The 27312-nt window shown below is 39.2% G+C and overlaps 2 protein-coding genes across 3 annotated transcripts; one reads left to right on the forward strand and one right to left on the reverse strand.

Moving 5' to 3' along the window:
- The first annotated feature begins 15629 nt into the window (after positions 1-15629).
- On the forward strand, positions 15630-19181 carry LOC119474870. The gene is made up of 3 exons (XM_037747172.1): positions 15630-16395; positions 17472-17527; positions 17945-19181. Exons 1-3 carry the CDS (start codon positions 15931-15933, stop codon positions 18045-18047), a joined length of 624 nt encoding a protein of 207 aa, XP_037603100.1. The 5' UTR covers positions 15630-15930; the 3' UTR covers positions 18048-19181.
- Positions 19182-19516: 335 nt separating this feature from the next.
- LOC119474869 (kelch domain-containing protein 1) lies at positions 19517-26594 on the reverse strand. 2 transcript variants are annotated; one of them, XM_037747171.1, is made up of 14 exons: positions 26481-26594; positions 26057-26173; positions 23675-23745; positions 23295-23412; positions 22956-23068; positions 22128-22215; positions 21740-21823; positions 21526-21606; positions 21325-21383; positions 21089-21198; positions 20929-21001; positions 20755-20839; positions 20261-20313; positions 19517-19907 (listed from the first exon to the last, which is right to left on the reverse strand). In XM_037747171.1, exons 2-14 carry the CDS (start codon positions 26162-26164, stop codon positions 19766-19768), a joined length of 1185 nt encoding a protein of 394 aa, XP_037603099.1. In that variant the 5' UTR covers positions 26165-26173; positions 26481-26594; the 3' UTR covers positions 19517-19765. The 2 variants fall into 2 exon arrangements, with proteins under 2 accessions (XP_037603099.1, XP_037603098.1); XM_037747170.1 differs by having other exon boundaries at positions 23675-23760.
- Positions 26595-27312: the final 718 nt, after the last annotated feature.

The following is a 27312-nucleotide window of genomic DNA, read 5'->3' on the forward strand; positions in this document are numbered from 1 at the left end:
GCAAAGAGAGGTCAGCGTCTGAGGAGATCGAGCAGCAGCTCCAGCCTCTGTGCCGGGGAAATTTAATTTACTGTGACATATTGTTGGTAGCACTTACAGAGGTAATATGTAGTCTTTTGTTTTGGGATACCGGCACAAGGAGTAGCTTGACCTTCAGCTGTGTTTATTAGCAGCAGGGATGTTGTTGTCCATTATGGCAAAACAACAGTGAAAATGACTGACATTAGACCAGCAAACCACAACAGACAAATGCTAAAAGTTGACAAGAAAAAATAGCACAATATTGGAATTGTTTTGTCATTGCTGAGTCATAAATGAAACCATACTTGCAATTGACTGTTTGCTAAACTTGCCCCTCCGAAAATAGCTTAAATAGCTATCAATAGCTTATCAATTGTAACTACGCATCGCAGGCCTGTGTCAAGCAAGTAATGCCCAACTTACTTGCTTACAACCTGCAGTAGTAACCCAGCGTTACTACCAATGCCAAGGAGCATTTCATACTACATTATTTTGTGGGGTTACAGGTTATGTTATAGAAATACAAGCCCCGTTCCCAACAACATATCTTCTGTGTAGCATTTCCCCACTAGCCGGTCCTGGATACCATATCAGACTTTAGGCTGACATTAGCAGCTCCATCCTCTGTGTTGTATTTGGGGAAATTTACACTCCAGCAACCAAACTCATTAGGCACGTTCGAGATGAGCAAGGTCTGTGCAGATTCAATCACCAGCGATCGCTGCACAATGCATGTTGGTTAGATTTGTGTCCGACTTGAACCCGACTTGCTCTGACATCATGCTCACGTGGGCAACGATAACCTCACAACATCGAGGCAGCCGTAGTTTTTAGAGCCAGGCGCTGCAGTTCTCCACAGACTGCAAAACCCAGGGCATTATGGGAAACGGCTGGCTGTCGCCTGATCAAAGAGTTGATTGGCTCTTAGTTTTGACAACTGTTGTTTTTGTTATGTGTTCTTCTACACAGAAAGCGAATATTACGCGGCGAAAAAGCAACGTCATTTTTCCAGAACGAGGTTGATTTTCGGAGCTTTCGCACCACGAATGAAGGCATCACCCAATCAAGTTGTGTGGAATGGGTTGAGTTGCGCCCATATTTGTGAAACAACAACACAAAGGCTCCGTAGTCTGTACCAGGATGGCAAACTTTATTACTCCTTTCAACCCAGCGCAAACCAGATGCACTTTTTTTGTTCTTACCTTTCACAATAAAAGCCCTAGATATATAATATTCGCAGGTGAGTATTTCACATTTCCGTGTCGTTAATTTGTCACGTCCCCGGTGTGCAAAGGACTTTAGCCTCTCTTTTTTAGCGCATTGTCATGCATATAGCCATCAAGTGCATCTTTGAGACCCTTTTACTGGGTTCTCATGTTAACATGAGCCAGCTTGAAACATCTGAAAGCCAGCCGGCTCGCTACAGCTGTTAAAATCTGCCAGTGACAGTTGTTTTTTCAGCCGGCAAAATCAACAGTCACCATTTAGAAATGAGAAGCCGAGGTTTGTCTATCTCTGTCTGAAATCCATGACCTATTGTTTTAAAACTTACTAAGATTTTTGAGTGGTAAATCTAAATTGTGAGTAGCTTGACAGGCATAGCAACAGTAACTAAGGACTTAGCACGCGTTCAATTGCTAATGGCATAAAAAAAATAGCAAAAAAATGCAATGTCTCCTAGCAAACATGTTACTTATAAGAACGTGAAAACAGTATTCCAGAAAACAAACATCATCAAGTCTGGCGAGAGAGGTTTTCAGTTACACTGAGCCACCTGATTACTAATTTCTCACTTCTAATCAGTATTCCATATAAACATCTTGCAAGTGTTTTAGGAAAGAGTTTTTTTGGCAAATGGGGAGATAATTCTTTCATTTTTGCCCAGAATGGATTAACAGAAACTTGGCAGGGGAGGCCACTCTGCATCTGAGGTGTGATTTGAATATTGACCTGAAGCAGTGATATCCATGTCAGACTGTGATAGCTGCTGCTAATGGGAGGTCAGCCAGAGGTCAAAAGAAAGAGGGAAATGTGCTGTGAACATGAGAGGTGAGAGTAATGAGACTGCCTAAATATCTCTGGAAGCTGAACTCAATTTGTTGAAACTTTTAAGTTAAAAGAGCTCTTTTAAAGGGAGAAATCATAAAGGATTCCTCTTGTTATGTTTTTGTGGCAACAGATTGTGTTATTAGTGTATTTAAAAGAACATTGTTTTCTCTCCTCAAGTGCCCTTAATACTGACACCGACTGCTCTCTCTTTTCTTCAGTGTTCCCTGCATGTTGAAAAATCTGACCTGTCTTCTACACAGCAGTATGACGACATTAATGAGAAGCACAGTATTGATTTTCAATGAAAACACTGCACTGCTTTGTTGCATTCCCTTAACCTTGGCTTCCCTGAACCTGAGGCTGCCCAATTCAATTTTTCTTAGTTGGATTTTTCATCTCTCTCTCTCTCTCTCAAGGGGAAATTTCATTAACTCTTTACTCCGGTGCTTGGCATCTGTTGCTCCACTCTTAGTTTAGTTGAAAAAAAACAAAAAGGAAAACATGGGAAAAGTCAATCTATTTTTTCAAACCGAAGTGCACTGCACTCAGTAATACGTGCATTTACAATTCCAAAAACTTTGTGTTCCAAAACAGGATTTTGTGTGACGGATCTGTACTGTCACCTCTCAACAACTCTTGAATCCGAAGCTTGTGGCGAGCAGACTCCCACTCGCAGACGAGCGTCGACAGCCTGGTGTTTCATGCTGCGTTTTAAGCTCATTTGGGCTCAACAGTCTTTGGCAGGTCAAAGGAGAGCTATGAGCAGCATCAGGCTTGTCACTGAGCTGAGCCTTTTGGATGCTGGTGGTCTGTTTAACAGGCGTAGCATTTCTCCTTGTCAGCCTGGCAGGTGGTTGAACTAACACTGCGCCTCTGGATGGAGCTCAAAGTAAAGTCCTGTTTGACTTTTGGACTTGTGCCGCTGTGACTGTCGTTTTCAGATCAACTTTGATGACAGAGGGCACCCAAAAATTTACAATTAGGGAGCGACAGTGTGACACACATTCAATCTAATAATACATTAATTTCCAAGACTGTCAAGGCTGATCTTGTATATAGAGGAGGTTTTTTTCCAGACCAGGGTTGATAGCCAAGGCTACAGGGCTGCGAGTCTCCAGCCCCCTGCCCGACCTGTAAACTCCTGATGTAAACTAGGTCGGTGCAAAACAGAGAGTGAGAGAGAGAGAGGGGTTCTGCTGGGAGCATTGAATTATTCAGCCCAGTCCGCTGAGCTCTGATAACACACAGAACAACAGCAGCGTAGAGCTCTGTGCAAGACAGCCGGAAAGCCAAATCAGTTCATACGGGCAATACCTCGCACCCTGAGTTAGCCTCACTCGCTTTTTTATATCGGAAAAAATATGAAAAGAAGAAATGTCATGAATGGCTGTGCATTTTTATAGGTTACATGGGCTCATGAGGGACTGTGCTTTGAAAATTGAACATTTATGTAGGGCAGTTTCTTATAAAAATCATATCTTTATGTGTATACATTACAAGCTTTCCTCCAGATATTCAGATAAGAAAATGTCATTACGTGAAGAAACGCTGAATTCTCAGTACCCTCCTGCTTCCCCCTCATCTAAACCCCATCGTAAGGCTTTGATCAGCATAACCTGCCATATGTCAGAGTATGTTTACTGCATTGCTATTATATGCAGAGGTTGTTAACTTTTACAACCTTGTTTTGAATGACGGGGGAAGTGCATACGTCTTCACAAAAAACTGTTGAGGAAATCTCCTTTTTTTTTTTTCCCCCATCATGGACTTTCTGCCGTGTCTGCCAGATCCAAGTGAATTAGATGTGGATGCAGACGTGCTCATAAATCTTACAAACACTGAGGTAACGTGTTTCAGACTTGCTTACCAGGTGTAATTTGTCAAGAATGGGTAACTCTATTCCACACAGAGCTCAGCCTTCTGCTTCAGTAGCTCCCTACAGCCGTTAGGGTTTGGTGTTCAGTGTGGCATCACTACATCAGGCCATGGCAGAGTTGTTATCAAGACCGAGACAAGACAACGCACAAGGTGTCTTTTACTCTGAACCAATACCACACTAACAATAGCACGCCAGTAGTTTGTGTTATGATATTATGAGGCTTGGGATATTTACAGTTTTACACACAAATCCTAATTTTCAACTTTCAATTCCAAGATGTTCGCTTTAGGTTGCATTCACACAAGATCAGGCGCTTCAGCGATTCTCCGCTGGGTTGTGTGAAGGTCTGGGGGTGTCACTTTAATGGCCCATTAACTGTGACAATTAACGTATTTTCTTCCCTCATGGCCGGGTTGTACAGCGTTAGATCGCCGGTTACGTGATTGGCCACCATGATTTCTTTTGACACCCCCTGCAGCCACCGCAGGGGGGGGCATTACCCCGTTCAAAATTAATTGAAAAACTGCCTGATCTTGTGTGAATGCAGCCTTAGATTGTAACCTGCCGACTAAGTATATTCACTCAATTACTTCAGTACAGTTTTCAGTTACTTGTACTTTACTTTACCCTTTCTGTGTGTTGTAATTCCAAGCTTCTCCGTGCTTTGTTGACATAGGTGGGCCGGCCACGTGTGCCTTTTAGTGCATGTGAGCATGCCCCACTAGCTGGTTCATGGCCGCTGCTTTGCACTGCGCTCATACAGCGGTTACAGCTGATAATGTCGTTGTCGTGGAAGCGTATCGCTCACCTTCTGGTTCCCCCTCAGGTAAATACTGTTAGCTCTGTCAGTACAGTTGCCATTGTTTGCACCGTTGTGCTGTGAGCCAGAACAGATGAAAATTAGCTCAATAACTGTAATTTCAAGCGGCAATCTTTACTGATAATATAATAAGAATGTGAGGGGAAAGTTTAAGACTGAAACATTTTGGAATTCAAAGCACGAAAAGGACGCAAATTTGTAATTACCGGTATGTAAAAATCGCATCACTATACACAGCACTTTCAGAAGTCCTCCATGAAGTATGAGTCAATCAAGAGGTCAATTAGGAGGTAAATCAAAAGCTCATTACCTAATACAACTCTGTCCTTTTAATCTACACTCTAAGCTAGTGGCATATCCTCATACAGATGAATTCCTTTTGACTTTACAAGTGTGTATACCAGCTTGTCAATGATGTTGGACATCGGGAAGGAAATATCATCAGGGCTTATGGACACTGCAAATGAAAATGAGGTCTTACCGTTGACTTTAACTGCATGTTAATTAGGGGGAAACATTTAGCCAATAATGCTGCTCTAATCACACTTGAGTAGATTCCCTCCCCGGAGTCTGATCTGTAAGCACGACACGCCGCAGAGGGAACAGAGGATAGCGTCACTCTAAACAAGGAATTACCTCAACGCATCCACATGCTGCTACCTGATAATAAAGGTTTATGTGTGATGTTTACAATGTCACAAAACAGCATTGAGATTGCTTTTTTACCTTTTTTTTTGTTCCGGAGAGGTGATCAAGAGGCAAAATGGTTCCTCGCTGAGGTTCTTGTAAATACATTTTATCAAAAGGAAATAAGACGCCACATGCTTAGATTTCTCAAATGTTGAAGTTTGTTTTATAACGTTAAATATTTATTTACTAAATAAGAAACAATCAAAGTTTAAATTTAGAAAAAAAATGGTCTTTAGGTATTATTAACTGACTGTTCTTTTTAAATTTTTAAACGGGCATTCAATTTCACACAGCAGGCTGCTCACAAAAGCAGGCTTTTCATTTCTTGCCAACAACCATAATTTTGTCACCTGGAATGAAATATTGCTAGCTGTCTCCAATTGACTTAATCATGGTGAGTCGTTTTAAATGACCTGTAAAAGGCTCTTAAATATGTGTGTGATGCTACATACATGATATCTAACTATAAAAAAACGGAAAAACTGATGCAGTAGTTACAGGAAATCATTTGCTGAAAATTCATCCACAAACTTCATGCTGTTCTTGCATTCACTATTTGGGTTAATTGTACAGTTTATCAGTTGTTCTGTACTGTTATTGTTATGCATTGAATATAATATGAAATATCCATAAAATATGTCACTTAGTCAGGCGTCGTCAGTTTACTCAATGATAGAAAAGGGGTACTTTAAGGAAAAAGGTTGGGAACCACTGGTGAAGTGGATTGAGAGGGGACCCTTATTAACTGCTGGGTACAGCTCGCTCTCCGTTGCTCTCGATGTTCGTGTGAGCTTTTGCACCTGAATGACGCGTATACTCTAGCATTCCTAGGGGATGCAACTATGTCATGGCAGGTGATTGCTCAGGAAGCGCAGTGTAGAGTGTGAAGTTGTTTGTATGAGTGGTTCTCGAGAAGCAATCGACCCGTATTGAACGGGCACTGCACTAGTAAAATTAAACGGCAGAAGGCTGTTTGTGTAACATACTGTTGCATTAGCAGATGATGAACCACAGTTTGAAGAAATATGCTGCAGATGAGTTAATGTGTCTTTGCAGGTGGCCCTTGTAGGGATATCTAAAATGTGCATGATAATAGAGCTGAGACACCTCCACCTCCTCCGCACCTCTGCCACTACTCCCTCAACAGTCACCCCCCACACACACACAACTCCCTCCTGCTCTCTTTTTACTCGAGTCTGGATCTTTCCTCTTCGCCCGCCCTCTCTGTCACATTGGCTCTGGACTGTCATAGAAACAGCTTGTGATCCAAACCCCTCTCCTGTTCTCTTCAGTTACATAAATGCCACATACTGTTGGAGTCCTGAACCGTATTTTTAGACTGGCATAGACAGGGCCGATAATGATGCCAGCCATCAACAGTCCCATTATATAACATGGAGGGGGGGTGTGGTGTGCACATGCATGGCACTTTTTTCAACTGCACACTATACTTATTCCCATATCTGGCAGGCAGGTACAAGCATTCACACACACAGTAAACTCTAAGCTGCATTTCTCTATGTCATGCAGTGCATCCATACTTGTGTTTGTAGGGGAAAGTACACTTTCTACAACCCTCCACATGCTCTGTTGTTTGGCAACTCTGCAGCAAAACCAAACGTGGATGTTATTTTATTTTTTAGCCACCTGTGAAGGTTTTCTTATTACAAATCAGTTAAAAATAACAATTTCGTTTCCAAATGTGTTAATTCTATAAGGTTATTGTAATCCACATACATTTTAAAGGACTTGGGGATTTTAGAGGGTCTGCACGAAATTCCTGACATTCCCCCGGGACTTAATCAATTAAATAGTAAGGTTTTTAGTACAGCTGTCAGTTCAGTGCCATCAGTGGTCTGTCAGCACCATGGACAGCATCAAACTGGTGTTGCTTCCTCTTTTGGTCCCTCCGTACTTTTCCTCTACTTTCAAAATGTTTTTGGAACAGAAATACCTAGGGAAGGAATCAGATCAAGTTTCATATTCTCTGTGTTGTTCTGACAGAGAGTAAAGGAGAAAGGACAGGAAATCACTGACAAAACACTGTTTGAGGAGCTGTTCAGCAGCTGTTTTTGTCACAGAGGAAACCGGATCTTAGCAGCATAGCTTCTTACTTGGCCACATTTCGTGGAATTGCTTGCTTTTTATTTTCTTTAAACGTTAGCCAATAAGGATTGTAGATTTTTTTTTACAGTAATGAAAAGCTTGCTTTTGATTTCAATTTGCCATGCTATTAACTGGGAGAAGTCTACTGTAGCCATGAAGGATAAAACAAAACAGATGTGTTTATGAAGTTGTGTTATCCCAACTCTATTATTCCAGTGCTAAGAGAGTTTACTGACAGCTGAATTGCTTTGAGCACCAGCAGATACAGACATCAGCCCAATCAAAATTATTGCTCAGCAAAACCAAGAGTTTAGTTTAGTTTATTTAATACGGACATCACAGTAGCGAAACACTAATTTAAAACACTTTTCGACTGGATGCCTTTAAAAAAAAAAAAAGAGTTAAACTAGCAAAAGAAAAGAAAATACATCCATAAAAACATACACAAGATAAAAATACAGTTGTGTCTAGGGGTATTAGGTGTGATAACAATGTTGGTTCTCTTTTAGCTATGATTTATTACCTAGGAGTTATTACTTAGTTGTAGTAGTACTAACAATTATAATTATTAATAAGGTATTAATAAGATGTGACGATGCTGCCACCTCATTGTTTTTTGTCCATAATCTTTATTGTCTGATTATACAGAGATATGGTTGGTTTTATAGTTGATTGTGGGGCTTGTGACCAGGTAGGGGAGAGACACTTTTCAGATACAAATTATTTTAAAAGATATCGTTACAGACAGAAACACATTTTTGTTGTGATCAACAACTCACATGTGTGATACCAGTTGTTGTTTTTTGTACAAACGTGGAATGACTTTGGTATGATTTGACTTTGAACGGACGTTGCGCATTGTTACTTTCGACCCCGTCAGTCAGGACGAACGTAATACAGCCGTATAAACTTCAATTGTTTATGTGAACTGTGTTAAACATGTCTACAATGTCCTTGTTAATATGTGATTGCAAATAGTATGTCCTTTATCTTTTAAAAAATATATAAAATTTCACTTTCAATGTCATTGAATGAAACAGAGAACATTTAACAGCATAACAGTGATTCAGATTCAGACAACTGACTGACATGTCAAACTTCATGAAACATTAAACATAACTTGCCATTCAAAGAAAATGACCGCTTGAGTGACTTTATTTTACATGATCCAAAACCGCTTTCTGGGTAAAACACTGTGACAGTATGACATATCCACGTGATTTTTCACTGTTCTGGTATGTGTTGCATGGTGTACGTGCTGACGTATTTAGATGTATCACTCGTATGGGCTCGGAGAAAATCACCACATAATGTTCTTCCTGCGTTACTGTCGTACCAGCTCTCCCCTTAGTGATGTAGTATGATAGGTGTGAGAATATCATGGCATGCATGTAGAGCTGGGCTGTGCTTAATGGCCGATACTTTCTGATGTTCTGAAGCAGTTGAGATTTGATTTGATTTAACTTTTTTTTTGTCAGACATTATGCACTTGTCTGCTTCAGCATGACAGCATGCACACAATAACAGTGCAAACATGTTGATGTTTTGTTCATCATCTTAGTTTAGCATTTTAGCATGCTAATATTTGCTAAATAAATACTCAGTAAGATGTATGTCTGCACAAAACTTCATGGCAATCCATCCAACAGGTGTTAAGATATTTCAGTCTGGACCAAAGTGGTGGACCAACAGACCAACGCTGCTGGCTTTGCCAAAAGCAAGCAAAAATTACAAATACAAAGTGTATTTCTCTTCTCAGTGTAGACTTTTTAAGACTTTAACTCTTCACATCCACCCTTAAAGGCTTGGTTTCCAAACTCACAAATGCACAAAGACACACAATGCAGCCAATGAGAACACGAGGGATTTCCGAGAAACAGCTGTATGCAGTTTTACCTTGGTGTATTCTTTCCACGTCAACATCGGAGCCAGGACTTGACTGAGCCAATGCTTCACTGCAACTTGCTCTAATCGACATGACACACTGTCTGCCAGAGGAGGTATCCCGAATAGCTAGGGAAAAATAATTAAAAAAAAAAAACATCCCTAAACAAAGGAGAGCATTTAAAACGCTTGGTTGTGTAGGCAGAACCAGGTTAGCACTAGCCTGGGAGCAAATGGGTGAAATGAGCCTAATGAGTAAAACCAGGATATACTTTCAGGTCACAAGTTTACAGCAGATTAAGTTAGAACAGGAAAAAGTAACAATAAATGCAAGAAAATTAAATATAAAAAAGGCATATAAGTAAAGTTAATCAAATGTAATTGAAGTGAACAGACCTGACACTTCCAATCTGACACATTAGGATGCTGACAAACAAGCCACGTATAATGCAAGGATTGATTGCTGTGAGGTCCTCTCCAAATGAAGCCTCTCACATAGTAGGTAATTAGGAAGTGAGCAGATGCTGGTATTGAGTGCTTTGAGGGCCTGAGAGAGGCAGTAATTGTTTTCTGTTGATTACATGGCCTTTTGACAGAAAATGGGTCACTGCAGTAGTGACCACCGACTACTGGGCTGAGAAGACCTTCCAGCACACGGTGTTAGAACAAACACAGCAGCATGGGAAAGTCAGTGGAAATCCAATCAAAAAAGCTCAGACCATTTATTTGTGCTATTAATACTTTTACTATAATGAATATTTTTTCAAATAACGATGTGAAAACAATATGAAAGGTATCATCTTAGTGATGAACCTACAGATAATTATCCCCTGAATCTGCAGCTCCCCTTGGTTTCACAGAGCTTCGTAGTGAGTTTGAGTTCATCTTTTAGCTGTGCGGCCCACAACTTTACCGCTTTGGTTCACTCTCAGCAGGCAGCTGTTTTCAGTGAAAAGCCCACTGTACACTACCTGCTCAGCATCAAACAGCAGACAGACCAGTGTGATCTCATCCCCCCTCGTCATAGTTTGCAGCTTGGGCAGATGCTCCCATGGCGTCCTTTTGCGTAGTATCTTGATGCTGAAGGTTCGCACATGGTTAATGTTGTGAAATGGTGGCGGTTGACGTTGTAACAGGTGGTTAATGTTGTGAAACCAAGGAATGTACCATTCTTCTCCTTGCCATCCTTGCCAATTTAAAGTTGTACAATCAGTCTTACTTGTTCTGGTGTAACCAGTAGCTTATGGTGGCAAATTTTATCTTAGGATAGCAAACTTTCGATAGATATTGATGTCTAATAGACTAGATTACTTGCTCAGTGACTTTATGACTCATTATAGACTACATTTTTTCCTGTAATTATTACTTTGAGCCATGATGGCTGCTAGTGATGCGCAGGTCAATGTTTTTTATAACCCTCACCCACTCGACCGGTTATGAGAGCCAATCCACACCATCCGACCCGTCAAAATATGCGTTAATCAACCACCCGAACCTGACCCGACCCATAAAACGCCAACTTTATGCATTATGTAACACAATTATCAGGACTGAGGTCTGAGACAAGGACAAAGACAAGCACACTCGAGCGCCACGGCTCACGGTGTGTGTCTGTGTGTCTGTGTGTGTGTGCAATGTCATCTCACAGACATTTGTGAAATTACCACGACCTCTTGACAGTGCATTATGTGGTGGTGTCACAGAATGTGTTAATATTACGTGCCGCCACCACGGCTAGTGTGTGTGATTGAGAGAGAGACAGAGAGAAGGGAAGAGAAGGTGGACTATTACACGCACTGTTTTTGTGAGTTATTAATACTCTGAACGCTGCTTTGTCAATTTGTCACCCGCCCTAAACCGCAATATCTTCTAGTGAGCTCACCCGAACCCGCCCGATCCCCGGGTCAACCTGTGGGTTCTGGGTTGACCCACGCATCACTAATTGCTGCCATTTAGCAAAAGTTGTAGTCTCACTTCAATGTGTATGGTGCTTTGTTTTTTGTGTCTATTTTCACATTGTCCTCCTTGTCTTGATTGCCAGTCCTCAGTGGCTTTTAATGGTTACAGCATGCTTCCTATTAGGTCATTGTATTCATGAATTAGTCCATTGCTTTGACCAAGTCATGGTAAAAAAAAAATTTAACATACTGTACAATGTTTCTTTTACATTAGTGTATCAAATACTGACAAAAAAAATATATCGATACAGCATATTTTGGCTCAAACGAACCCTCGTACAAGGAGCTCTTTGTTTACAGTATTGCTCAGTTTTTTAAATTAAAACTGAAAGGCCTCCAGTGAGTTTAGCAGAACCTCCATTCCATATTAAACCTGGAGAGCAAAGTTGTCCTTGCAGATGCGGTGCGAGCTACTATTGTCCTTTTCAAGGACCCTTCAGTTGCTTTACTGGCGGGAATCAACAGAGGAGATACTGTGTGGTTTCTTGAATACTGGCTCCATCTGCTGGTTATAAGCTTCCTCTCACCATGTGCTGCTTTGGCAACATGAACAAAAAAATCATGAGGTCGGAACAAATGTTTATCCCTCTTACAGCTCTTACAGCAAGCGGTCAATGAGAATTACACTGGGTGCGTCATTATGAATGTGTTGACTAAATGTGTTTGCAGTGAGCGCTGAAAAGGTTTCCTGCAAACCTCCTGCAGACAGCGGTCAAAAGTTCATCTCTGTGACGTACTTTCAACGTCAACACGACTGCAAAAAGCCTTAATTTACATGTAGTGATCCAGCAGATTAAGAGGGATAGCTCAAAGTTAAACAGGGCTGCCCCCGCTTCTTTTACTACAGTTGAACTCTTCCTGGCTGCATTGACGGTTGTCCTGACAACCTTATGTCACGGTGTCAGAGGTACAATATGACCCTGTCTCAGTTTTGCTCATCTGTTCACTTGATTACGTCTGTGCAGTGTCTCGATGGATGGAGGAAGCTTTGGTGTCTTCCTCATTAGGAAATGTCTCTTGTAAGAAAGGACATACATGTCTGTAAAGAGAGAGGACATTTTGGCTGAAATTATTGCTAAGTTTTACATCTTTATTGGGTCCGGAGCCTTATGATGTGCTAGTAAACAGTAGACCCTCAGAAAAATAGTACTACAGGATGTGGTGTGTGTTTATGTTGGTGAGTAGTTCTTCTTGACCCAGTCATGTTCATGTTTGTGTACCTGGCGGGGTAAGAGGCCCAGACCTCAGTTTTACTGGAATGCCTATCAGCAGGCAGCTGGCTTGTTAAATACTCTCCAGAGATTTGGTTTCGCCAGACATATGGCAGAAATGTGTCTTTGACTCAAACATGACAACAATAGTGTAATTTGTTGTCCTTCAAATGGAGCAGTTGAGTCATGATAATTAAAATTTCCTGCTGTTGGAAGGGAACAATAGGCATTTGTGTCCATTACAGTTGCAAAAGCAGCTCACGCATTGTCTAATCGCCGTCCCAAAGTCATCTCAATTCACACAGTTTTGAGCGGATTTGATTACACAAAGCCACGCAGAATCCCCTTTTTGTCTTCCATGTCGCCGTCCATAGGAGGAGGAGGAGGAGGAATATTCTTGAATCTGGGAGAAGTCAGAAAAGCCACAGCTATGCAGCGAGTTGGGCTGTGGCCTCGGTCTTGCGGCAGATCCTCCCCCTCGTCTGGAAGCTGTTGAGTTCTCTTCCAGATGTGGCCGCCCGATCTTTTTAATGATACACTGAGAGCATAACAGAAATGGGGGTCGAAAAAAAACAACACAAACAAGACTCAATGAAAAGCAGGGGTTGGAAAGTAAGCTTGTTTGTGAACTTTTACTCTTATAACAGCCTAAAAGTAGGACTTCTACTTTCACTAAAGTAGATTTTATTGGGCTTTTGGAGAGGCAAGAACTATAGTACACATTTATGCAGTTATTGCACAATCTATAGTATGCATTTATGCAGTTGCACAATCAGGAGGATGTTCCAGTTTTGCTCTGAAGCAACTGCGAACAGTTCAGGAGGTTCAAGAGTGGATCTGTAAACCCCTCACATTCACAGATAATCTGGGCCGAGCATTGGTGCCGACCGAGGCCCTATACCGGATTTCCCCTCCGATTGCCAGGAGGGATGAATCTGGGATAAATCACCCCAAAACTCCTGTAGTCTGAAACCAGTTTAAGGCAGTCTCTGAGAAAACTTTCTTATAAAGAAAAGATAATCTTAAAAACATCACTGAAATGTCGAGATTGGTTAGAGATAGATATTCACATTGTAATGGTTATAATCCGGATGCCACACTGGGCCTTTCATGAAGACTAAAAGTAAACTGCTATGGAGAGTAGTCTTCAAAAGGGCTACCTTTACATGTTTTCAGCTTAAGCATCCCATTTCAGTAACATTTAAGTGAAGGAACAATGCATGTTCTCTAAAAAAAAATCAAAAACTAAAGCAGGAATTTCCTCGATGAGACATCTGGGACTTGCAGGCTGATTTGTCTCCCCCCCTCCTCTCTCCCTCTCTCTCACATTCACAGTTTGGAAAATGCCAGTTGTTTAAGCGGCAGGTGTCTTTGACTTGGTCATCCTCCAGAGAGAACAGGTTGCACAGCTGTCTGGCAAACATACATATGTGCACACACACAAGAGAGAAAGAGACACTTAATGAAAGATAGCAAACAACTCCTTTACTCGGGGTGAACTCTGGGTTCTCGTCGGACAGCTCTGGCAGGGAGATGCTCCTGCTGCGTCTTTTGTATGTGCAAGTGGATCAAACAAAAGCTTATTGAGGAATCTCTGGGAAGCCCAAGCTGTCGGAAAGGAATGCCCCCTCTCTTCTCTTGTGGCTCGAGTCTTAATCAGTCAGCGGAGGGGCTGCTGAGCTGGGGGGGTGGGGGGGGCCTCCTGGATCCGGCTGGGCCGACAGGAACTCACTCACTCCTGACCTCACTCGCCTCAATAAAATCTATTAGCTGAACACAGAGGGGCAAAAGGCTGGTCATTGTTGCTGATGTGATACAGATAAATCAAACAAATTGGCCCCCTGTTGGCCCTTTTCATAGACATACTGTCTAAATCCTTATGTAATCTCTTTCTCAATCCAGGGAATGACTGAATATTTAAATGTAGAAATTGTTTAAATTCTATGATAAATAAGAAAACATTCATCAGGTTACCAGAAACACGACTCCAAATTAAGGTTAATGTTGCTCTGTAACTGCCGGATGTGTAGATAAGCAACTGTTTCTCATACCAACCTAAAATGAACAACAAAACCACTTAGGGTTAGGAAAAATCATCATGGTTTGGCTTAAAATAAGTATGCTTTAATGTAACTTAAGCTATGAACGTAACGTCATGTGACTCAGTGGCATAGTGTCACCAGACTTCTCGCTCTTAATACTATATCTGTTGCTATGAGCGTCTAATAATGACGTGGACAGGTTTAGATTGGAGTTAGTTGAAAGCCGGTACGTCTCATACAGACGCTGAAGGACGCCTTGTTGTATCAAGGTGCTTTACCGTTTTTTATTTGGGAGTGAGACCAGGCTGGACAGACACAGTTAAGGACTAGCTGGTGAACATAGTGGAACATTTAGCAGCTAAAGGGCCAGCCAGGGCTAATTTCCCTCAAGAGTTCATAGAGACCAATATTAACAGAGCTTAAAGAAAGTAAATATTTGACTAACATTCATCAGGTTGCCAGAAACACGACTCCAAATTAAGGTTAATGTTGCTCTGTAACTGCCAGATGTGTAGATAAGCAACTGTTTCTCATACCAACTTAAAATGTGATATGTCAACGCTGTGTTCAAAGCTTGTTTCCGCTCCCCCCAAGTGTCCAAGAAAAATTGCATTTAAAGTGACAATATGTAACTTTTGTTAAAAAAAAAAGAAAAAAAAAAGTAATGTACCATTCTTCTCCTTGCCATCTTTGCCAATTTAAAGTTGTACAATCAGTCTTACTTGTTCTAGTGTGACCAGCAGCTTATGGTGTCAAATTGTATCTTAGGATAGCAAACTTTCAATAGATATTGCTTTACTTGCTCAGTGACTTTCATGACTCTTCTGTACTGGACATGCAGAGGCAGATGTTCCCTAAAGGAAAAGTGGGAGTTATTTTTGTCCAGTACAAATAATGGAAACATAAAGAGGGTGTGTGTGTGTTCCCCTCTCTATAAGAAGGAGGAGTTTTCTCCCTGGGGTCCTGAGCCAAACTGGTGTTATGTAACTGATGCACTGCTTCTCATCCTGATGTGGAGTTACTGGAAAGTTTACAGGCAGCAGCAGCTCTGTGAACATGGAGGAACATTTCTAAGAAAATTTGCCTTTTAGAGCTTTTAGATCAGCCAAAGATCTGTCTTACAGCCGTAAACTTAATTGAAAACTGACCTTAAAAGCGCTGCCAAGAATTTTTGTTGGTTAATGTTCAACTCTGGAAGCACTTGGAGGAATTTGGAGATGGGACTTTGCGTTTAGATCTTGCAAGCAGCCAGACAGGACAGGAGGGGGACATGGGCAGCGGTACAAGCCGAGGGAAGAGGGTTGCACCTGCGTGTGTCAGCGAGGTGAACGTGACCAAAACGACCGCTTCACCCAAACAAGACAGCCGTCCGTTCAAGCCGCTCAAAATCCACGCTGCGATTTTACGCAACGCGCGTAACCGTGCGCAACCGGCGGACTGCCACAGCGAGGGACACGACTCCGACTTCTCCAGAGAGGACGACGACATCATCATCGATGGAGACATGGACACGGTTCTGCAGGAATACGAGGAGCGAGGGAGAGCTTCCGTGAAGAAAGATCCTCCCAAGAAGACGGTGATCAGATCCAAAACATACGGATTGTGTCATTTCAGTCAGGAGGACGACGAAGACTGCAGCTCAGAGGAGCCACGTGGCTCTCACGGTGGATCAAGAGATGTAAACAAGAGGAGCAATGATGCTTTCACTAAACACACACCTGACAGTCAGCACAGTGTAAGGACTTTTATATTTCTATACTATTTGATCATTATTATTATTGGATAAGGCAAGGCAAGTTTATTTATAAAGCACATTTCATACACAAAGGCAATTCAAAGTGCTTTACATATATAAAAGCAAGATAAAAGATCACAAAGTGCATAAGATAAAAACGAAAAAAAATATATAAAAGTATAAGTTAAAAGAAAAGAATTAAAAGGATAATAAAAAACAATCAAAAGACAGTAAAGTGCAGCATTTGATCAATTAAGAAAAGCGTCTGAGAACAGTTTGGTCTTGAGTGGCCACTGTTGCTGCTGATAACACATGATTTCTCTGATTGTTGTTCAACAGTTTATTATAAACTCTGAAAAAAAAGTTTGGAAATTTGTGTTTGGTGGATTATTTCTCTGTTGTTACAATGCTAATGGTCATTGTATTTTACATCGTTGGAAAGCCTGTTTATTTACCTTCACAATGATGTCCAACTTGTAAGGATCATGCATTTGTGTTATGAGCAGCACAGCTGATTATGTGGGTAGCACCCAAGGAAAAAACAAACAAGACATATTTACACAATTTATACAATTTTACAATTTATTCATTTAATATGCAGTCAGGAGCCTCAACTGCCTGGCACAGTGTATCAAATGAATGAAGTGTAAAATTGCCAATATGTCTTGTTTGTTCCTTGTTACTGATAGAGAGTTCAATCATCCAATCCACCAAACAATTCAAAACAAGAGTCAATACCAACAGGAGAATACACTGTTTACCATTGGCAGAGCATTTTGGCAAATTTTTCTTGGGTGCTACCCACATAATCAGCTGTGCTGCTCATCCCACAAATGCATGATCCTTACAAGTTGGACATCATTGTGAAGGTAAATAAACAGGCTTTCCAACCATGTAAAATTCAATGCCAATTAGCATTGTAACAACAGAGAAGTAATCCACCAAACTCAAGTTTCCAAACTTTTTTTTCCGAGTTTAGATCATAACAGCAGGATGCTTTTTAAGTAATGAGTCTGAAGAATTGTTCAATGCTACGATGAAAACACATGATATCCCTTATTTCCTCTCTGTCTCAGGGCTTTTTGACAGGAGGGGCTTTATTGGAAGCTGATCCCACATCAGAAAAACAATCGTAAGTAGACAGCTCTAATAAATAATGGATTTGTGAGCTCAGTGCAGTAGTAAAAAGCCCAGCAGGGCCAGATCAAATTCACCTTAAAGGGAGGGATCGAAATACCAACCCATTATTTTCAAGGCAGGTCAGATTAGTCACATGTCTGCAAGCAGGACAGAAACAAACAAGTGTCTGTTGTTGCTGCTTCGTTTGAGGTGAGTGTGAAAACCGGAAGCTCAACTAGGTAGAATATATTCCATACCTCCATACCCTTGATGGCCCTTTAGTGCATCACATTGGAAATTCATCTGTTGATTGTTTGATGCTGTTGTGGGTTGGTTTATTAAAAAGATGTGACAATAACACATGGAAATACATACTTATATTTCCTGTATTTATTACCATGTTGCTGACATGTTCTTCCACTTTTTCCAGGACTTTTGGCAGCTGCCATAGCTCCTCTCTCACCATGCCGGTCATCCTGTACGATGGATCAGAAGAAGAGCTGATGGACACTATTGAGAAAGAGTTTAGTTGACCCCCAGCTGAGAGTGCTGCAGCAAAGCTGTTGTCCTTTTCAGCCAGCCTCGTGGCATTACAGCAGTTTGCAGAAGAAATTTAAAAAAGAGAAAGGGAAACAGGGTTTCTTTTAGACAATTTCCTGCCGCTAAGGAAGGCTATACGTTCACTGTATTTAAGCAGGATTTCCAGGATAAATTTAACATTGTTTGTGTTAAACTGCTGCACTCCAGGCCTTTGCATTTACCCAAGTCTTATTTAACAACATGAAGCAGTGTAATTGCAGAGTTATAACACCAACTTGAACAGGTGCCAGGAGGTTCAAGTCTGACAGAAGCCTCCTCGGTTTGTTATCTGCAGTGGTGTCACTGTCACCCCCCTCAACGCTGCCGGCCTCCCACAGAGCACTACTTATTTGTTACCTATTACTTACTCTACTTTAACTTGTCTGTTAATAGGTAAAGGAGAGAGCACATATGCCTCTGGTTGCTGAAACTGAAATTTAGCAGTTAAGGCACATTCTTGTGGCCGTGCTATATGCAAAAATAACATTTTCCACCAGCAGATTTGTGCGTGCAGCACAGTGTATAGTTTTTCATAAGTGGCAGCCCTGCAAAGGTATGAGCCGGGACTGTTGATTTAAGGTTTCCTTCCTGACCACAAGTTCCTGCACTTTTCCACCCTTATGAAGAAGGAATGTGCGGCAACAGAGACATTCAGTCAGACTCACTTTGACCCAGCTGTGTTTTAGGCACATTCACACATACAGGCCTGCTGCTGCCGCTTAGTGGTGGAACACAGTAGTGCATGAACACATACTTCACCATTGATGAGAATACTGCATGTTAGGGGTGTAAATTACAAGTTTCATCATGATACGATATTATATTGATTCTTCAGACATGATACAATATTTACTGATATCACAAAGTCTGCCACAATACGATTTTGATTTGATTCAATTCAGGGGGCTGCGATCGATAAAACAATATCATATGTCCATTGACACAATCTGTGGCATTTATTTCAACTCAGAAAAAAAAACTAAAATATGATTTGACGATTTTATTACTGGGCTCTTCCAGACATTTAAATGAAAAACAATCTTTTTTTTTTTTAATAAAAAGAATAAATATAAAGTGGGAATTTGAAAATACAGGCATATCTTAAAGATGATATGTGTCAATATTTTCAATTTGCATCGATGATATTGGATCGTTGATCATTGAATCGATATATCGATCCAGATCGCTGCATCGTTACACCCCTACTGCATGTGTCAACAAACTGCATTTGTCACTGTCTAACGAAGGGTGGATTTCAACCCAGAAATGTAGAGGAAGAGTTTTGTAATTTTGTTTTATATTGCAAAATAAAAATTGATTATTGCTGTATTTATGATCATGCGTGAAATTTCTGGGAGAATCAGGTTGTGTGTTGACTAATACTTCAAATACCTGTCTAGTTTAATAATCCACATCAGGCAAAAACAGTTTGATGTGCCATTTAATCATCACAGGAACAGTTTGTTAGAGTATTTCAGCAGGCAGACTGTACAAAATAAAATGTGCATCTCTAAAACAATAAAACAACAAAATATTTTGCACAATATATTTAAAAAATAAAATCACTATACCCTGCAGTGTGACTGAGATGTTCACACTGAGGGGAGTACAGTACTTGAATAAGAAATTGCATGATATTGTATTGTTTTTGGCAATTAAGACATTCTTTGAACTAATGCTGTTGCTTCTTTGAAGGCCTGTAGAAAGACATCCTCTTCTGTACTGACGTCAGGAGTTTGGGAGGCAAGAGAGGAAGCTGATTTCTGAGCGTCTCATAGTTCCTCACAGTCTTTGCAATGTAATCCTCACAAATCCTGTCAGAAGAAAGAGTCTGTCATTTCTCATTTCTATTTTGGGAAAAAGATTACATAATCAAAATAAATTTAGTCCTTGAAAAGTAGACGATACATCTAAAAAAAAAAAAGGACCTTTTTAACAGCAGATATTTTTCGCACGCACATTATCAGGGCTGTGGAGCTAAGACACCTAAATGTAATTCATCCATCGTTAATTAATGTTATTAATACCAACTATGTTTGGCAAGTCAGAATGTCTGTTGTGTAAAGGTCTATTTCTGCTATGACATAATTTTAACTTTCTTTCTGTGGTCGTTTTTTTTTATATAAAATGACATATTTGGGATTTATAAAATATAGACTATTCTTACCTGAATAGAGGATATGGCTGCGTCTGGAAAACAAGTGCATCGTTGCAGTGACCCTGAAAAGAAATATGCAATGTTTGTAAAGGTCCATTTTTTAATATATATTCAGCACAAGATACTTTCTCTAAAAGACGTGCATCCTATGTTCCTTTTTGCTCAGTGTTTTGATTAAAGTATCAACTGTGGTATACATGGACCTACTGCAGGGTAGATCTGTATGTGCAGTAAACTGTTGATTATATAAAAAAGTTATTTATGGGGAAAATGAAATGCTGTTGAATATCATGCAGGTTTTCTCACCTGAACACATCTTTATCATAGAGCTGTTGAGAGTTAATTAAATAACTGTCGATTTGAACGTTTTTACTGGTCTCTCCACATAGTTTCAGAGTTGTCCCTGTGCTAATGTGAATTTGGGAGGCTGTTAGGGATTTAGTTCGTCATGTGATGATTTAGGGTCTCTTATTCAGCTTCTAAAGGGTCTCCGTGCTACTTACGGTGTCAACAAGGAGGATGTAGTCACAACTTCCACCAAACACAATCACATCAGAGTCTTTGCCTGGACTCGCCGTGTGCCACAACCTTGAACAGGAGAAAAGATGCTATTTAAAATCTGCTCACAATTTACAGTAACACTCTGTAACAATTTGGAAATATTCATAAATTGCTACCTTGGCTTATTCTTAAAGGGATGCTCAACCTCTCTCCATTTCTTTGTTTCAACATCAAGCACCCACCCGTCGCCTGATTGAGAAAAATAGTGAAAATAAATCTAAGAACATAAAATAACGAAAGGAAAATAAAAGTGAAGAAGTGGGTACATTTTCTTACTCATTGGTTTGCAGTCTACACTGAGACCTCCAAATAGAAACAAGGTGCCGTCTGATGCCGCTGTGAGCGTGTGCCACGATCTGCCCACTGGAGTGTTGGATACTGGGACTCTGCAAAACAGATTTTGCACAATGCTGTTAAAGACAAACCAGCCAAAAGCTTAGGTTTTCTTTACATATTAATGACTATGTTGAAATATAAGTAATTTGGGAGCGCTTGTAGTTTGTCATACGTACATTTCTGACCACGTCCACGTTTGAAAGTCTAAGCAGTGAATATCACTCGTCCTGGTTTCCTGCATTTTAAAGAAAAGGAGCACAAGTTAATAATGGCAGACTTTGATTTGTGTTTCTGTGCTTTATCTTCTTGCTGCTACTGATGACTTCTTGTTGTTATGAATATATGAGAAGAACTGAAATAACACATAGCGCTCTCACCATGACTCTACCTCCACAAACGTATCCTCTACAGCCGATTGTGGCACTGGCGTGGGCGGCCCTGGGGGCTGGAGCACGGCCCTGCACACAGAAACTGTCACTGTCAAATCATCTGAGTATTTTTGAAATTGTCTTAACAGATTTCCAATACTGCTAAACTACCCTTGTATATATTATCTCTTAAATCTAAAATGCATGAATCGCAGTGACTCACATGGGTCTGTGGTTCACTCCAACTGGCTTGCGTGGGGTCAAATATATGAATCTCGTTGTTCCATCCCCAGAATACATCTTCCACCTGAAAACACATTTTTAACATAAAATTATTCTCATTTATATGTAAAAATTTGTATTCTTGGTCAGTACCAGTACCATACTTGGTCTGACCTGACACATTTTAGAGCAAAATCTCATAAAAATGACAAGAAAAAGTAACAAAACAACACAGAACTCCAAATTATCAAACATGTGTCATTGATATATATATTTATTTATTTTATTATTATTTTTTTTAAATATCTTGAATGTCTAAGTTGCACTGTTGGGATAGCAAATGTGTACGGACACCTGTGACAGATTTATAGTCAATAAAAAAACATTACCCATGATGCTTCATCTACAATGAAGCTTCTGTTCCTGCTATCGACACTATTCAGCACTTTGTGGCCATATCCTCCAAAGTAGATGATCCTGGAGAACATTAAACACAGATGATCACAATTAGCTCTTATTTCCATTTCACCATTAGACATATATCCTTAAACAGATGTAAACCTCCAGCCCCGCCCTTATGCAGATGTGTTACTTGGTGACATCACCACGTTACTGAAGAAAAGGCTTGACTTAAGGCAAGGCGTTTCAGGAAGTTCAGGAGCAGTGTTTCTGCGGGGGAGAGTAACTCCCTTTGACGTGGACTTTGGGCTTTGTAACTTTGCAGACCTTTTACGAACTATACAACACACTAAAAGAAAGGGGGAAAAAAGCACAATAGGTGCCCTTCAAAACCTACAAAATACCATGTGGATTTTTAGTCATGGCAGCTTCAAATGGAAAAAGAACAAATTAAAGAAGAAAGGAATATGAGAAATTGATAATGTCTTGTAAATTTACTGAATGTAGAATATATGATATCAAAATAAACCCAATGGTGTGCACATCCAACCCCTGACAAAAACAGCAACAGAGGGAAAGGAGAGGCTTCCGCAGACTGAAATTTTCAAGCTCTCATGTTTTTTATTCATGTAACATTTTGAGCTACGAGGAAAACAATCAATATTCAACCAAAAAACATGGAGTGTGTCCAACCCTCTAAATGTGTGTTTTGACCAGTAATAATGAAGCAGTAGTTACAACTTGCCCGTGGTGAATTATGCAGTAAAAAAGTGCTGGAAGTGGCGGTCATTTAAAATCCACATTTTCATTGTGCTTACCTTTCATTGTAAACCCAACAGGACAGTTTGTCTCGAGGTGAGGGAGCAGAACCGATCTCATGCATGATCTTCCTCCATGTGTATTTACCGTCTGTCAGGTTGACACAGTAGATCTGTTTGAAGTCAAACACTGATCACTTCTTCATGTCAACTCTGCTCAGTCTAAGATGTGACCTTTGGGTGCGTTTACATTGAGTCATTGTGCCAGACACCCTACAGGCGATTTTACATATACTTTGATGTTCATAGTTATTATTTAACCACACAAAAACAAATTTAAAAAACAGAAGTTTGTATGAAGTAATCCATGATTAAGGTGTCATGGAGCATCAGCCTCACCTGATTGGTCTGTCCGTTGTCATCACAACCTCCAAATATGTACAAGTGTCCATTCAGAGAGCAGCCGCAGGTCCCAGACATAGAGGGAGGGACTTCTCCTGACATGTGAAACACTTCCCTTCAAAAAAAAGTAAAAATAATGTGGATAAACTACTCACATTCACTTATGTCATGACACATTTTTACTACAACGACTAGACATGAGAAAGCTTCAGGCAAGTGCTTATCAATGACTAGGCTGGGTAAAAAAAAACTATGAAAATCAGAGAAAGCGTGAGAGAAATTAAGACAGGATGTGTAAATATTATGGGAAAACGTGCATTACTTTTCTTTGTTTTGACCAAAAACAGCTATATTAGGAATATATTTAATATTCTTACCATACACCTCGTTCTAAGTCATACAGCCAGATTTCATCATTGGGAAGGAAAACTTCATCATCAGCAATTGACTGTAGAGAACACAACTTTATTATGATTATAATTATGAAATATAAGTTTAGCAGCAATACCTCTTGAGTCTGTCTTTGCTGTGGAAATAAATCATTAATATAGAAAGAAAACAATTATGTCCAATGCAAAAAGCATGCAAGTAAAAAATTTAACTTATTACCGTGGCAAAAACAATTCCCAATAACGATATTATTGTGATATCTATTTAAAATCTGAATAACAATATTAATAATATTATTATTATTATCAGTCAAATCCATCTTTAACTGTGTTTATTGTGTGTTTTGTCTGTTTTTTGGCAAATGAATTACACTCAAAATACGAGTGTGGAGAGAGAGTCGGTAACCATAACCATAAGAGGCGCTGAATTATTTACACAATATTGTCATATGTGTATTATTAACATGAGATTAATATTTAATTTTTTTTTTAAATATCACAGTTATGGTCAATACCAGTATATTGCAACAACCCTAATGTGTATGTAAGGGTACTGCGTAAACGGTGGGGGAGGATGTAGTCAGGTCCTTTTACTTAAGTAAAAGTAATAATACCACGTTGTAAAAAATACTGTGACAAAAGTTCTATTTAAAATGTTTGAGTAAAAGAAGTATTATCTGCTGAATGTACTTAAAGTATGTGGCAGCCGCCCATTCTCTGGTGCTTGCTGTCATTTCCCTTTTCCCAGGTGTTTTTTTTTTGGTTGAATTGCTTAGTGATTGGAGGGTTACTCAGTTTACCTGTTGTGCAGGTTGTGGGGACTGGCTTTTAAATGATAGTTGAGAGCAGCTTGGTGCATTCACCTCTTGGCCAATCAAGGTGTGACGACGCCCTCTCTGTAGGGCTTAAGAGAGGGGGGAAGTGCAAACCCAGGGTCATCCTTTACTAACTGCAACATCTAGTATCAGCCAAGCCAGAAACTCTGGTCTGTTTGAGGCCCTTTTGAGATTCTGTGCTCTTTTGTGTTTTGCTTATTGAGAGTGTTGACTATCCTAGTTGGGGAAACACCCTTCAATTAGGTTACCTGCACTAGGACGTTTAGGTGCTATCTGTGCAAGGATCTGGCTTGCCTCACGACAGCCTAGCGCCTGCAGGCTTTATTTTGTTATTCTATTCATTTGTTGATTTTCACTGAAACCCTTTACACCCATTTCTTTTGGTCTATTTCATTTGGGAAAACTATAAAGGAGGGTAAAAGGAAAAATAAAACTATATTTCAGTTTCCTTAATGTTTGTTATTGTAGAGGCATTTGTTCATTATTATTATTATTATTATTATTATTATTATTATTATTATTATTATTATTATTATTATTAAGGAGGCATTTTATTTTGTATTTTTATGTGGATGGGAACTGTTTTTCAGACTTCTGCCTGATCAACTGAAGTCTGGGGGAATCAATACAAGTATCACAAGTATCAGAAGTAGGAAATTATCATCACATTTAATTAATGATGTCTAATTATCTTTTGATATATTTTCTTTTCTTCTGTACTGTTTGGTTTTGTGTATGTATTTCATTGTTTTTATTGGATTGTTTTCCACTGTTTGGTTAGGTTTTTCTGCACATTTTGTGTGCTTCTTGTTTAACTTTTGTTGTATTTTTAAAATTACGTTAGTTTAGATCCTTCTTCCTTTTTTTTATAGTTTTCTTTTCTTCTGGGGTTGGGGGGGAGGTCCTTTGTATAAGCCTGTGGCTTCTTGACCTCTCCTGACACATTTCTTGTTTGTTTTTTTCATTGACTGAATTTTGTGCAGTTTTATATATGTGCAAATAAATACAATAAAAAAAATTAAAAAAAAGGTATACAAAAATTATAAAAAACAATAATAGAGATATAAAAGATACAGAGTGAATGGGTGAAAATTGTGTGTACAGTCCGTCAATAAATAAATGTAGTATGTACAATAAATAAATGTAATATGTACATATGTACAGTCTATAAAGTGGTATATAGGATGTATAGTGTAAAGTAAGTCATATATGTGCCATTACTGGATTATTATTGATGTATTGTTAATAATGCACCAACATGTAAGCAGCATCTTAATGTTGTTGCTGTTTCTGTAACCATTCATCATATTTCACAAACTTTGATTGGAAAAGTAAAAAAAACAAAAACAAACAGGTAAATGTAGTGGAATAAAAAAGGACAATATTTCCACCTCTAATGTATAGTGACATGTTAGAGCCAGTACACTGCTTGAGTAAATGTACTTTTTTCCCTTATATTGCCATCTATATGAAGCATAACCTGGCCTTCAGCAGGCTGTAAACAGCTGGTTTTGGTCATGTCAGTGTGGCTCACCATGTATCCGCCCCACACATAGAGCAGGTTGTCCTCCACCACAGCCGTGTGTCCGCTCCTCTCCCGGGCCACCAGCTCCGAGCAGTGCTTCTCAAATGCAGAATCCATGACTGGTTGCTATAAATAGAAAAGACAAGACAAGACGTGCTTTTGAGCCTCAAATTATGAGAAAAATCAGTCTAAAATATGTCACCTATGTTTCATTATCAGCTGCAGTGTTCAGTAAGAAAAGCAACATAATGACGCACAACACAGGCCCATCATGATGTTAATCTGTTTATGAGGAAGGTTCATAAATTATAGGCTGTTGTATTAAATTGGAGGCTATTATGACCGGAGAGTAAAACGATACACAGCCTTGTAAAACATCTGACAGTGTCAACAATACAGTTTTCTCCATAATAACATTTGTAAACACACTCACCTGTCGCAGTAGCTTATAGCTTTTAGTTGTCGTGTAGTTTTTTTCTCATGTTAACACCAAAACACAGCAGAGACAGAAAGAAAATCGTCTCGATCCACTCCCTGTTAACATAGTTATGAAATAAAATACTACTTCCGGTGATTTTATTTTTGCTTTTCAAAATAAAAGCTTTCTGCCTAAATTCGTTCTTTTGGAAAATTATTTGTATTATTTGGAATTATTTTTTTTCCATAATAATAATACAAAATATATATCTTACATTTAACATTTAATATGTACATACATAAATACATAAATACACACATACACGTCGCCAAAGGAATGAGCGCAGAATTATAATAAATAGAATTATAAACTTGATTAAAAAAATAGCATGTATTATTATTATTATTATTATTATTATTATTATTATCAGTTACAATGACCCATAAAAGAATGAGAGCAGAATTATAATAAATAGAATTATAAAGTTGATTAAAATAATAGCATGTATTATTATTATTATTATTATTATTATTATTATTATTATTATCAGTTACAATGACCCATAAAAGAATGAGAGCAGAATTATAATAAATAGAATTATAAACTTGATTAAAATAATAGCATGTATTATTATTATTATTATTATTATTATTATCAGTTACAATGACCCATAAAAGAATGAGCGCAGAATTATAATAAATAGAATTATAAACTTGATTAAAATAATAGCATGTATTATTATTATTATTATTATTATTATTATTATTATTATTATTATCAGTTACAATGACCCATAAAAGAATGAGCGCAGAATTATAATAAATAGAATTATAAACTTGATTAAAAA

The sequence above is a fragment of the Sebastes umbrosus genome, chromosome 16 (genome assembly GCF_015220745.1).
Source record: "Sebastes umbrosus isolate fSebUmb1 chromosome 16, fSebUmb1.pri, whole genome shotgun sequence".
In the NCBI taxonomy this organism is placed as follows: Eukaryota; Metazoa; Chordata; class Actinopteri; order Perciformes; family Sebastidae; genus Sebastes; species Sebastes umbrosus.

Bases quoted from the DNA above. Each gene is read 5' to 3' on its own strand.
- LOC119474870 (XM_037747172.1), top strand. From the start codon at position 15,931: ATGGGCAGCGGTACAAGCCGAGGGAAGAGGGTTGCACCTGCGTGTGTC. The intron at 16,396-17,471 runs GTAAGGACTTTT...TCTCTGTCTCAG, and splicing joins CACCTGACAGTCAGCACAGT to GGCTTTTTGACAGGAGGGGC. The intron at 17,528-17,944 runs GTAAGTAGACAG...CACTTTTTCCAG, and splicing joins CCCACATCAGAAAAACAATC to GACTTTTGGCAGCTGCCATA.
- LOC119474869 (XM_037747170.1), bottom strand. From the start codon at position 26,164: ATGGATTCTGCATTTGAGAAGCACTGCTCGGAGCTGGTGGCCCGGGAG. The intron at 21,607-21,739 runs GTGAGTCACTGC...TTCTGTGTGCAG, and splicing joins GGAGTGAACCACAGACCCAT to GGCCGTGCTCCAGCCCCCAG. The intron at 20,840-20,928 runs GTAGCAATTTAT...CTCCTGTTCAAG, and splicing joins CCCTTTAAGAATAAGCCAAG to GTTGTGGCACACGGCGAGTC.